Source organism: Nelumbo nucifera, chromosome 1, assembly GCF_055504915.1.
Source record: "Nelumbo nucifera cultivar China Antique chromosome 1, China Antique-T2T, whole genome shotgun sequence".
NCBI classification, from domain to species: domain Eukaryota; kingdom Viridiplantae; phylum Streptophyta; class Magnoliopsida; order Proteales; family Nelumbonaceae; genus Nelumbo; species Nelumbo nucifera.
In genome coordinates, this window is record NC_142649.1 from 163,788,853 (window position 1) to 163,801,869 (window position 13,017).

The window sequence follows — 13,017 nt, forward strand, 5'->3', positions numbered from 1 at the left end:
AAGGCAATTGGGTGCTTAAGGGCATTTTAGTCATACAAATATGTTTAATAAGGCTGACTTGCCATTTAGGGGCAATTTGGTCATAAAAATTGCATTTAGCTAACATGGGCAACTTCTGTCAATATATTAATGGTGCTCTAGCAAATGGTGAATCTTGGAAAATAAAACTCACTGACATGGGGTTCCTTGGATGATTTGAAAAGTTATGGAGAGTACAAGAGAAATGCAAAAAAGTCATGATGAATTTTAGACAATTTTCCTAAAATTTGTATTTTATATACATAACCCAAAGGCGAATAAGAGGGGAAGAGGAAGAGAAAGAGGTTGATTTTTTTTTTTTTTTTTTCTCGATAAGCAAAATAGGAAAAGAAAAAAGTTCATAGCACCAAACTTTATAGCCAACAGATATAACTACTTGCGTGTTTATCTCTTTCGACTGCTCGGCTTGGAAGATGCAACACTTTTGGAAGTGCCAGCAAGATTTTTCGACTGATCTTCATCACTCTTGTCAGCATCACTTTCTTCGTCATAGCTCTCAGTTTTGTCGGTGGACCCATCCTCTTCTTGTGGCGATTTACTGGTATTCTCCTGCTTTGAAAGCCGATCTCGAAGCTCTCTCAGTTTTGCTTTTTTTGAATTCAATACTGAAACAAACTAGAATTGGGAACAAAAGAAGATATCAACCAGTTTTCTTAATTAAGAGAAAAAAGGATATAGGAGAAAATTGGGCTGAGAGGAAAATGAAAGATGGTTGAATTATAGTGGTCCAATCTTGCACTCTTCATTTTGATATGCACTTGTTTGGCATGGGGTGCATATAGATAATTGAATTATTAGACAAGGTCTAGAATTTGGACTTACATATTGTGTTGACATCTCGAGTTCATCAGGACAGCCAATCAGTAAGGCTTTGAACATTTGCCCAAGTACAACTGTTAACTTAATCTAATAATATACCAATGGGAAGACATATTCAAGGGGTCATTTCAGTGCAATGAAAAGGCAGAATATTGAAAGGTATATTTTGTTTTTTATCAGCTTTTATTTTTGTATTTATCTAATTGGATGAACATCATAAAATGTGAGGAAGACAGGTTCACAGAGTCATCCATTTCAGTACCAGCTTTCCAGAAAGTGTGTGTGAGAATATGTATACCTATATACGACATTATGACCTCCAAGGCCTGTCAATTCCCTAGCTGTCTCTTGTTAAAGGGGAGATTCATTTGATTCTCTATTATGGAATTCTGTCTAAAGTATGCCTTTTTTTAGTTAAGTAGGTTTGACCATAAATTCCCTTGTACACTTTCCCTTTTGCTCTCTAAGAGATCATTCTATTGTTATTGATTAGAAACAAAATGTAAAAGAAGAAATCTTAGGGCATTTCATTGTTCAGAACCTACCTTTGCATAGACTGCAGATTCAAACTCTTCCTTCTCAATGCTGAACTTCTCACTTTGTGCTAAGCACTTTTCAGCTTCCACTTTCAATCTCTCAAATAACTGGGTCTTTCTAACAACTTCTTCCTATCAGTATTAGCCAAATAAATATGTTATATACAACTCCAGTTGGTGTAGTTAACTAAATATGTACAACTCAAAGGTAAAAATCCATGGAGTAAATCTCTGAAAAGCAAGCAAAGTAAAGCTTCGATTATGTAGTTGTCAATAGAACAAACATAAAATAATTAAGATAGTGCAAATCAACCTAGGACCATTGCTTGGTGCAATGGTAAAATCTCAGCCTGACAAGTGTGAGAAGTGAGTTTGAGTCTGGGAGCAGCCACTTGGTGCAAAATATGCCAAAAATTAGTTCCATATCCAGTCCACCCCTCCCAAGATCCCACGTTGCAGGACCATCATTGAGTAATGGCCATATGACTCAACAAAACAAAAAATATCACAGGTTTACAGCCACGGTCACATGATGCTCCAAGGAACCATAAGTACAGGTGAAAAAAGACCTCAGCCTATAATGGGACCCGAGGGGTCATATCGGGTTTGGTGCCCTTGGAATGGCCATAAGATCAACAATACTCCATAGAGCAAAATTTTGAACAATTAGGAAATAACATGTCCACAAAATGAGTACAACAACTTAACCTTTGACAGTTGGGTATTGATCCAGGGATTGCCATATCATCTCTAGACCGAGGAGGTGTTTGGTCTGATAGGGAATCTCTATGGAGGTCTTGAAGAAGTTTGCAGTAGCGTTATGCTAGAATCAAGGTGTGGTGCTGAGGGGTGCATTTAGTTCCTTGTTCAATCCCTATTCACAAAAGAAATGTCTGGTTCTTTCTGTTTGTGGGGGTGGAGAAGACAAATGAGCTACTTGATCAACCAGATCAGCTAACTTGTTCTATGGTTCGAAGACACATGCAGGGGCAGGAAGGAGATGCATCATTCCTCTTCGGGTAAGTTCCATGAGGCACAAGAAAAAGAAGCGACTTATTCTTTTCCTTCAAGAAAAAGTAATAGAAAGAGGGCCGACTAACTTGGTAAGAGCAGTAAAAGAGTCAGGAAGGTGAAGGAACACCATGTGGAGAAAGGTAACCCCGTTCAAATTTCAAACACTGACATTAGAAACAAGCCACCCTGTGATAAAGATGATAGACATTATTATTTCTCCATTTATTATTTTATTGTTATAATTTCAAAAAGTTAAAATACTAGTTTCTATTTATCATTACTAAAATCATGATTTCTCCATGTCCACACCGTGATAAACATATGGGATCGACAAAATGCATAGTGCATACCTGATTATCCACCCCCTCCCCCAGAGGGGCAATATTAACCACCTCATAGTGACTGAAGAAAATGGCATCTCTTATTAGGTTTTCTGACATGATTTCATTTAAGAGATTTTCTGCTTGAAGCAAATGCCAAATAAGATCTATCTGCAATTACGATGCAGAAATGGGTCCAAGTAAAACATTGGATATGCCAAAAATCAGCTATTATATGAATTTTGAACATTTGATTTATGCATTATTTACAGATCTACCTTTTAACATAGTAAAGATCTTCCCATTTGCAGATAAATGCAGTAAAATGAGAGGTTCATAACCTCTTTTTTCAAGGAGTTTGGAGTAATACAAATAACAACTAGAAACTTCCTATTTTGATAATAGTTGTGGGAGCATATCTAGATCAGTCAAACACAATCATAAAAAAAAGGTAAGATAAAAGATGAATACAGTAACCGATGGAATCATCAAAAGCTAAAAATTTTCATCCAAATCAACCAAACCAGAATATGCAATCTTACGCTTAACCGTATGTTTGCATCCATAAGAAAATCCAATGTTCCAATTGTAGTCTTCTTATCATCAGGCGATGGTTGACATTTCCATCTCCATTCTAATTTTGTTCCTTGCTTCTCAAATGTCCATGACAACTGCAAAACATTATATCAAATAATAGATAAATTAGCCTCTTATATAAACAACCAAGTTATCATGCAACTAAGTCATGCCAATAGGTCACTAACTGATGAAGTGAACTAGTTGGTAAGGTAATTGTATTTTCCCTAATCTGAGAGCTTATTTTCTTTTATACATAAATACTTATATCAAGATTTTTCTAACAAGATCAACTAATGTTGATGTACCAGATAAATAAAGCATTTGATCATCAAAAAAAAAAACCATTAAATAAGACCAAATTTTGGTGGATATTCAAGGGGGTAATTTTTTTCTCCCTCACCTTAATCATGACATTTGGAATTTCAGCCTAAATCACCCTAGACTCTAACCAAGAGATTAAACTCTCAGGTTCAGTTTGGAAAGAAGACAAATAAAAATATGTACGGTGCAAATACATGCAAAATAAAACAAAAACAAGGTTTTGCACTCTACATATTTGTATTCTTTTCAAACCGAGCCTTAGTTTCAAATAAATCAGGGTTTTTGTCCCTAGCAGTCCTTTTTTTTATTGGTAACTTGAACTTAACTGATTTATCATAAAAAACCTTAAACTTTATTAACTGTGATAAAGAGAATAATATGTACAATGATCTTAGTTGGTGTTTTTATAGGCTAGCATATGCCACCTATGCCCAAGTTTACTTTCAGTGCAACTAGATCACCCCCATAAAAAGCTCTTCTCTATTAACCCTCTGCTTAGTCAGTGAATCAGCTATGCTGTTTACAGACTGATGTACCCATAGAACCATTTCCCTTGTTAGGCACTTGATTTCTCTTAAAACATGCGGGTAATGCCATGTTCCTTGCCTGTCATTTCTCAGCCAGCTTATTACTACCTTAGAATCCCCTTTGGTTATCAAGTTGCTCAAGTTCAAATTTTTGCCCAGCCTAGCAGTCCTTAGTAATAGCCATCAGACCTTTTACTCTCCCTACTTTTCCCTTCAAATTTGCACCCAGGTAGATCATGCAAGTCCAATTATATAGTGGCATTTATGTTAGCAATGAAACTTAAGGTTTGTCCTCCAACCTTTAATATGGTTCAATGCTGTTGGACTTGGACCAGACTGGACAGTCAAACTGTCAGCGTAGGGAACTGACAGCCAGAATGATTTTTTGGCTGCCAGTTCTCAAAAATGTTGATTCGGTCAAACTTAGCACAAACACATGTATAAAATAAATGTCTGTCATATAATCATACTTATTGTTAATTTTGACATAAAGCAGCTTTAAAAGACATTCTGGAATTGTTTTATTTATTTATTTATTTTTTTGAAATTTTATTTAAATGGGTCACATGGTTGGCTGGATGATCAGACTGTTTGACCTGTGACTCTGTGACCCCGTCACTAAAACGGTTGTCTGGTCCAGTTCTGACAACATCGATGCAAAGCCCTCTCAATATATAGTAGTCTTGTGTGCCACAATTAGCAATGGAGTAGGGTTGCAACTTGGGCTGGGTTAGCCTGAACAAAACCTGAAAAAGTCAGGTTGGATTGAGTTGGGTTGAAGTTTGGGTTAGGGTTGAAAAGTATGAATTTAACTTCAGGTTGGGTTAGAGCAGACGCATTGACCGACCCAATCCAACCTGATAACTATGCTATTTTACACATTAAAATGCTTAAATTAAATTAACCCGAATCCCCAAGTCTATGAAATGAGAACATTTTGCAAAAGGAAGTAGTGAAGTTGGGCTAACCCAAACCAACCCAAAGTTTTAGGGATAGGGTTGGGTTCAACAGCTCAGGTTGGGTTAGGGTTGACCTCAACCTGACCTAACCTGGCCCGACTTGCACCCCTACAAGGGAGTAACATAATTTTTCCCAAGTGCATAAGCTGTAGTGGGTTCACTTGAACTAATCCATGAACTCAGGCTTGTCTTGGGTTCATTTGGCTCTTCTTACTGAACATAATGTTTTGATATTAGGTTCACCAAATCCCAAATTTAGTAGCCATGCTCAAATGCCCGTAACTAATATACATTATAAAAAGAAAATAACAGAAATTATAATATCTATATTAGTTATACATCATTTATATTATACTAGTAAGTCAACCAAGGTTAAACCTAGCTGAACCCACCCATTAGCTTAGGCTCGTTTAGCCAAATGAGCTCATATTCAGGGAATTAGGCTCATGCTCAACTTATCCAAACCAAGCTGGCTTGGCTCATTCACAGTCCTAGTCTCGATACATTGGTCAAACTACTGACCTGGGACCAACCCCTTTACTATCCATGTCCAGTTCAATTATAGTAAAATGACATCAACTATATAAAAACCTGGGCCTGCGCACCACACCAAGACAATCCGACCAGATGGAACATGCAAGTATAAATAACCAATTAACGACATTCTCACTCTAATCACTGAACCACTTACTATTATTTTATTGTGACAGAGACAGATGACAAGGACAAAAATCTTTCATGGCTCTTTAAGATAAAAGAATGATCAAAACTGCAGGAGTGGTAAGAAAATTTGGAAGGAATCTATGAGATTATTTGACAACATGATGAACTTGATCATCTGACCGCTTAAGTGCTTATGCCATGGGTCCTATACCAGAAAAACAAAAGCTAATCCTTTATCCATAATAAATGGAAATTTTCTTCTAAGGTATAGATCCTCCGTAGTGATACTTAAGCCCTGCCTGAATTTTAAAAAAATATTCTAAAATTAATTTACCAAATTTAATTAAAAACAAACTGGGAAAGATACTAACAAATAGGCTGAGATGTGTTCTTGGGAAGAACATGTTGCCATCACAAATTGCTTTGACATAATCTGAAACTCCTCAACATGTCTTTAATTGCCACTGGAGAATCAGTTCAAGAAAGTGCTAAGGACAAAATCGGGTGAAATGTAAACTTGATTTGGAGAGGGCGTATAATCGCATGCAATAGGGTTTTGTTACCTACACATTAAGAAGGATGGGATGAAAGTGATCTTGACTTGGGTCCATCTAGTAAGGAATATATACAGAAGCCCATCAAGGGAAAGGGAACTACTTTCTTTACTGTGGCTGACTTTTTAGAAGAGAAAAGAGCAATATTGAACATTTGATTTACAGTCTCTGTATTGTCAATATAAAAAGGTTAGGCTGGATAGGATAGGGTGGGGAATGCAACCTTGACTATTTTATGTGTCCTTTATTTGTGGCAACTCCATACCAGCCCATCACTGATTGAAGGAAAACTTGAAAGAATCCTCCACTACCTCATTTTATTTCCTACCTTTTTTTTTCTTTCTATTTTATATACCATCATCCAATCATGTTCCATCACAAATATTTAAAACAACAGCACTGATATAACAGAATACAAACAAATCCTATATTATTTCAAATAATCAGAAATACAAACAAACAAATAAGACTTTAAAATAATTTTGTGGTTGACTGGTTGTTAATTAATTAGTTAGTTGTCCTATCTGGCCACATCACGATTCACGAGTATTGACCAACTAGTTAGTGATGCAGTCAGTCTGCCTCTGCCATTTAACTAAGTAGTTAGTTGATTAATCGATGACTAATTGACTAGTTGATACATTGATAATGCTAATCCCAGGATTGGGCTTATGAAAAAATGTTTATGATGGTAATGTTCTTTATGATCTTTAATAATGCAGCACAGGTGGAGCTCTACATGATACAATACAATACTTTATTTTCACTTCAGCTGACACTTGCAGCAGTCCATATAATCTTTTATCTTCTTTGTGTTCTCTCTAAAATCCATTTTTGTACCCTCAAGATGACTCTAATTGAACCCAAAGGGAACATTGCCAGTATCCATAGCATACTGATCAAGAAACATTTCTGTTATCCATGAATATTTTGATGCAACCTAGTCAAATAATCTGACCCCAAAAACTCGAGAACAGGCTTATGCGTCTCTCCTTGCTCATACATCATTTTATTTTTGTAATGCAAATAAGAGTAATGTGTTATGGGCCTGGGCGTAGGATCTCGTCACGGGTCGGTCCACGGGGAGAACCTTGAGTTTCCCCTTGCCCCTCCCTTTTCCTGCAGACCCTATCGTGGCGTCCTAAGGGGTGATTTGTCCAAGAGATCACCCTAACTCTCCTTTACTCTTCTCTTTGACTGAAATTCTGGATGCCTTTATTCAATAATAGTGGCTCCTTAAATAGGAGATTACAAGAGTCCTGCTCTTAGGGAGACTCCTTGCTGAATAGGGAGACCTCCAACTCTATCTTGATAAGATAAGACTGATAAGATAAGATAAGTCTCTCTTAATCCTAATCTAATAAGATAAGTCTTTCTTAATCCTAATCTAATAAGATAAGATAAGATAATCTAATCTACTAACTTAATAAGATAAAATAACAAGATAGTCTAATCTAATCTCCTGAATCGATAAGACTGTTGCTGTCGAATTGGATAGGATGAGAACACCGGATCATTGCTGCTGCTGCTCCCAATACACGTCCACATCATTACTCCCCTCTTGGACTACGAGCTTGTCCTCAAGCTTGAATTCAGGATGGGTGTCTGGAAACACAGTCAAAGGAATCCCGGATAGATGGAATGATTTTGTCCTCCTAGATCGGGTTCCAATGAAGAGGGTTCATCCTCATCTTCCTCTTGTTTCACCAGGAGGCAGTAAAGTCTCTTGCACTTGTGCCCTACTGAGTAGAGTTCATCGCAATTAAAACATTGTCCCCTCGCCCTGCGTTCCGCCATCTCAGCCCTGGACAAGTGCTTAATAGGGGGTGCAATGGCGCTGCTCCCCACACTAGATGCTGATCTAGAATTGTTGCTCGTCTGTGGCTTCTGTTCTTGGCTGGCTGCTGAATATGGAGACATTCCGAGTGGTTCCGGGGATGCCCATGCTGATGGAGGCCGCCCCATACTGAAGGTTCCTCGGCTGAGTTGTAGCTTGCGTTCGAAGGCGCGAGCTATATTCATGGCTGTGATCAGGTTGGAAGGATGCTGCATCTCTACATTTACCCTCAGGGGCTCAGCTAATCCAGCAGTGAACATATCCACCTGCTGATCTGGGCGTACCGAGGCGGCTCTGGCTAGAAGGGTCTGAAATTGGCGCTGGTATTCAGCCACGGTGCCTGTTTGCTTGAGGTTGATTAACTCACTTAGTGGGTTGCTTGTCAATGGGGGCCCGAACCTGAGGAGGCAGTAGGACTTGAATTGGTCCCAGCTGAGCTCTGGTTCCTCCTGCTCCACTCGGTAGAACTAGAGTTGTGCTTCCTCCGTTAGATGGAATGCGGCCAAACTGACCTTATCTCTTTCCTCTGTACGCTGATTGCGAAAGAATTGTTCACAACGGTATAGCCATCCCAGTGGGTCTCCGCTGCCGCTGTACGAAGGGAACTCCAACCTACTATACTTGGGAATGACTGCTGCTGCTGGGGCGACGATCTGTCGTTCGCCGGCTGATTCCGCCAAATCTGGTCGGCGGCTGTTGGTGGTTGCCATCCCTTTGGGGCTCCTCTCCCTGTTGGAGAAATATGACTCTAGCAAGCGACAAAGCTCTCGGACATCATCCTTGACTTCTCGTATTTTTGCGTGGTTCTCCATGAGCCGGTGCTCCAATTCGTGGACCCTGGATGACAGCTGCTCCATATCGCCCATGACGTTTGGCTCTAATACCAAAATGTTATGGGCCCGGGCGTAGGATCTCGTCACGGGTTGGTCCACGGGGAGAACCTCGAGTTTCCCCTTGCCCCTCCCTTTTCGTGCAGACCCTATCGTGGCGACCTAAGGGGTGATTTGTCCAAGAGATCACCCTAACTCTCCTTTACTCTTCTCTTTGACTGAAATTCTAGATGCCTTTATTCAATAATAGTGGCTCCTTAAACAGGAGATTACAAGAGTCCTGCTCTTAGGGAGACTCCTTGCTGAATAAGAAGACCTCCAACTCTATCTTGATAAGATAAGACTGATAAGATAAGATAAGTCTCTCTTAATCCTAATCTAATAAGATAAGTCTCTCTTAATCCTAATCTAATAAGATAAGATAATCTAATCTACTAACTTAATAAGATAAGATAACAAGATAGTCTAATCTAATATGCTGAATGGATAAGACTGTTGCTGCCGAATTGGATAGGATGAGAACACCAGATCATTGCTGCTGCTGCTCCCAATACGCATCCACATCATAATGTGTCTTTGCAGCTATGTTGAGACCACATGAGATAGAATTTTCCATCTCTAATTATGCAATTTATTGCCACAACAAAAGTGATGCCTTGATGTCAAACTTACTGTTAGACGAGTGCTTCATGCCGATGGAAAACATATTAAACTTGATTTTTTTTGATAGGTAAAGAGAATTTTATTAACAAGGATCAATATTACAAGCATCCAGGGAGAGGTGTGAGATTCACCTCATCCTATATCAATAAAGATAAAACAGAAGAAACAAATTACAATTGAGCCCAGAATAAGTGATTCTGAATAACCCCTTGCTTGGCTAACGAATCAGCCATTTGATTGGCACATCTCCTTTGCCATTGAAACACCACTGAAGCACCAGTGACAAGCTATTTAACCTTCTTGAGCTCATTCCTAAATTGTCAAGTGACAATCTCTGGATGTTATAGCCAGCCCACTACTATCTTGGAGTCCCCTTCCACAATTAATCTGTTAAAATTCAGCTCCCTTGCTAACTGTAATCCTTGGACAACTGCTAACAATTCAGCCCTTGTTGAAGTCCCCCACCTCTGCTGGTCCATCAAACAAGGTTCTGACTTCCATTGGCATAGTCCACCTGCTCCCAAAGAAAGAAAAGAAACAATCCCAAATTTCTCTAACAAAAGGACAAGACACTAAAAGATGGTAAGAATTCTCTCCGTTAGTCTTGCACAAGTTGCACCAATTAGGGGACAAACAAAGATAAGGCCTTGTTTTTGCAGAACATCCATAGTATTAATTTCCCCCTGAAAAACTTCCCAACAAAAGGCACGAATCTTAGGGGGGATGGGATTGCACCAAACCACCTTGAAGGGAATAGGAAGAGCCTGGGATGGAGTACAAAGAGAGCTGGAAAAGGATGCACAAATGAAGAAACCTCTTGGGTGTGGTATCCAAATGTGTTTATTGGGGCCTTGTTTTCAGGCCCTGTGGGAATAGGAGACTCTAATAGAGATGAGATTTTAGCGGCTGTACAAGGTATTCAGATTGAAGAACAATTAACATTTGGTAGTTGAAGGAGACCCCAAAATTGTTGTGGGATGGCTGACAGAGCCAACTTCAGCTATGTGGCGATACAGACTTATCGAGGAAAGTCAACTGGCTCACAAGAAATATGACAGTTACCTCTCTTTGGGTGGGAAGATCAGCAAATACCTTAGCAAATGGGCTAGCTAAGCAAGGGGCTTCAAGGGATCATTTATTTTGGGCTGCTATGTAATTTTATTTCTGTTTATTCCTGTTTTAATTTGATGTAATACTTTGCTAGAAGAGGTAACAGCTCGTGCCCCTTCATGGGTTTCCTGTATTGCCTTAATTTCTGGATTAATAAATTATCTTCATTCATAAAAAAATGTGTTTATCGGGCACAAATAAATCAAAAGAAGCTTTCCTCAGGACTTCAAGCAGCTGAATCAATTCCCCAACCTCACTCTCTCTCAAACCCCTTCCGAAACTGAAATTCCAATTGGGAGACACGGGAATCAAAGGCTGAGAGAGGAATCTAGAAATAAATTCCTTTTAAAACAAAACAAAGAGACAGAGTATAACAAAGGAAATAAATCTTTCAGTGCAGAATTACCAATCCAAACATCTTCCCAAAATAAGACAGCTACTAGAACATACATCATACCTGGTATGACTTAAGAAGAGAGGAAGTAGGCTACCAATAGCTCTCCACAGCGAAGCCAGCATTGCCCTTGCAGATATACCAGCATCCCAGCCATTACGTGACACCCCGTGTATGCTTGCCACCGTTCTAGCCCACAACCTATCCTTTTCAACCGGCCATCTCCATAACCACTTCCCGAACAAGATTCCCTATTCCTACACCACCTTCCTTCTTACTATTAGACACCACATCCCATTTTACCAAGTGATCCTTTCTTCCCTCTCCCGGCTCCCACAAAAGTCCCTCATCAATTTTTCTAGCCTACTCACCACCTTATGGGGGATTCTAAGGATAGAAAAGAAATAAACTGGAAGGTTGGAAAGTGTATACTTAATCAAAGTAATTCTACTTCCCATAGAGATATAATTCCTCCTCTAGACTTCGAATTTCCTAGCAAGATTTTCTACAATTGGGTTCTAAAATCCTATCAACTTTGGGTTTGCACCTAGTGGAATACTGAAGTAATTCAAAGGCCAAACATTGACAGTACACCCAAGGATAGTAACATATTAAACTTGATCATCACTTAATATAGACGAGGAAAGAAATTGAATATTTTACTAAAATGGATACAGGTTGCAGATAACAGTTTTCTGTTTTGTTGTTAGTTTTTGTTTTTTTTTTCATCAACCTCAGTAATAATTGTAAGAAGCCAGATGTCGTAGTCAGGATATCAATTTTCCATTGCTTCGTGGAATTAAACAATTGGCTTTTTCATTAAATGTCTTTACCAATTACTATATAGTTTTATCCAAACTTTTATTGACCATCAGCTTGTGTGGGAATCAAAAGCAATTTCTGTCAGGTGCTTTCATCCAATATTTAGAACAACATGCAGTACCTTGAATGTATCATAAACACCTAATGGCAAGTATTAGGACGGAGAATTTGATGTTCTTCCCCGAAACGCCTACTCTTGTTCTAATATTTTTATTCTTTACATCTAAAAGTATAAAATAAAGTAAAACATGCTTCTATTATAATCCTTTTTTTTTATCAGTTCTATTAAAATCATTTTTCTTGCCATAGAATACCAACTGCGGAATATATAAATTATTCAGATAAAAGTATTGAATACTAACTCTCTTCTGTCCATTTCCAGCATCCACGAAACTGTAAGTGGAGCCTGGCTGTTGAAACCCTAGATACCTCTCGGCGGTCTCAATGTATTCGGAGACCGGTTGGTCCCATTGGCTCGCTCTCTCCCGAACCTCACCTTCCGGCGCTATACAAATTACAGAATGAATCAGAAAATTAACCTTCAATTTTCATTTCTTTAATCTTCCTCCTAGAAAAGAAAAGGGTGAGCACGAGAAAGAGGGGCTACCGATGCAAATCCAAGTATGGAGTCCATTAGTAATGGCAAGGTCGAAGTGAGACTCGAACCAGGTGCCTTTGACGAAGATCACGTCCGTTCGCTCGTTTTCTGCTCCCCCTTTGATCTCAAGTCTCAAGCAGGTGTGCCTGGCTTCCTTCATGACTGCTTCCAGGAGAAGCTGTAAGCAGCTCGCAGCGGAGCCTAGTAGTCGTTACAACTTACAACTTACAAGTGTTCCCGCCTTTCCACAAATTTATTGGGCCCGCAACATAAGATCTAATGGTCCAGAACTCGAGTCGTATCAGATCGCAACCGTCTGATAAATCTACCTAATTTAATCAAATCCAACGGATGTGATCATTCTGCTAAGTGATGGCCCAAAAAGGAGACCACGTGTTAACCACTAATGTAGGGGTAGATTAGTAATTATAG

The 13,017-nt window shown here is 39.0% G+C and overlaps 1 protein-coding gene across 2 annotated transcripts; it reads right to left on the minus strand.

Annotated features, from left to right (window-relative positions):
* Positions 1–237: 237 nt before the first annotated feature.
* Positions 238–12,745, minus strand: LOC104612406 (DNA repair protein XRCC4). Of its 2 annotated transcripts, XM_019200282.2 has the most exons (6): positions 12,595–12,745; positions 12,350–12,492; positions 3,271–3,399; positions 1,404–1,526; positions 862–945; positions 238–654 (listed from the first exon to the last, which is right to left on the minus strand). In XM_019200282.2, exons 1-6 carry the CDS (start codon positions 12,743–12,745, stop codon positions 424–426), a joined length of 861 nt encoding a protein of 286 aa, XP_019055827.1. In that variant the 3' UTR covers positions 238–423. The 2 variants fall into 2 exon arrangements, with proteins under 2 accessions (XP_019055827.1, XP_088751182.1); XM_088895056.1 differs by lacking the exon at positions 862–945.
* Positions 12,746–13,017: the final 272 nt, after the last annotated feature.

Bases quoted from the DNA above. Each gene is read 5' to 3' on its own strand.
- LOC104612406 (XM_019200282.2), bottom strand. From the start codon at position 12,745: ATGAAGGAAGCCAGGCACACCTGCTTGAGACTTGAGATCAAAGGGGGA. The intron at 3,400-12,349 runs GTTAGTATTCAA...AATGTTTTGCAG, and splicing joins CTGGAAATGGACAGAAGAGA to TTGTCATGGACATTTGAGAA. The intron at 655-861 runs GTAAGTCCAAAT...TCCCAATTCTAG, and splicing joins TCGAGATGTCAACACAATAT to TTTGTTTCAGTATTGAATTC.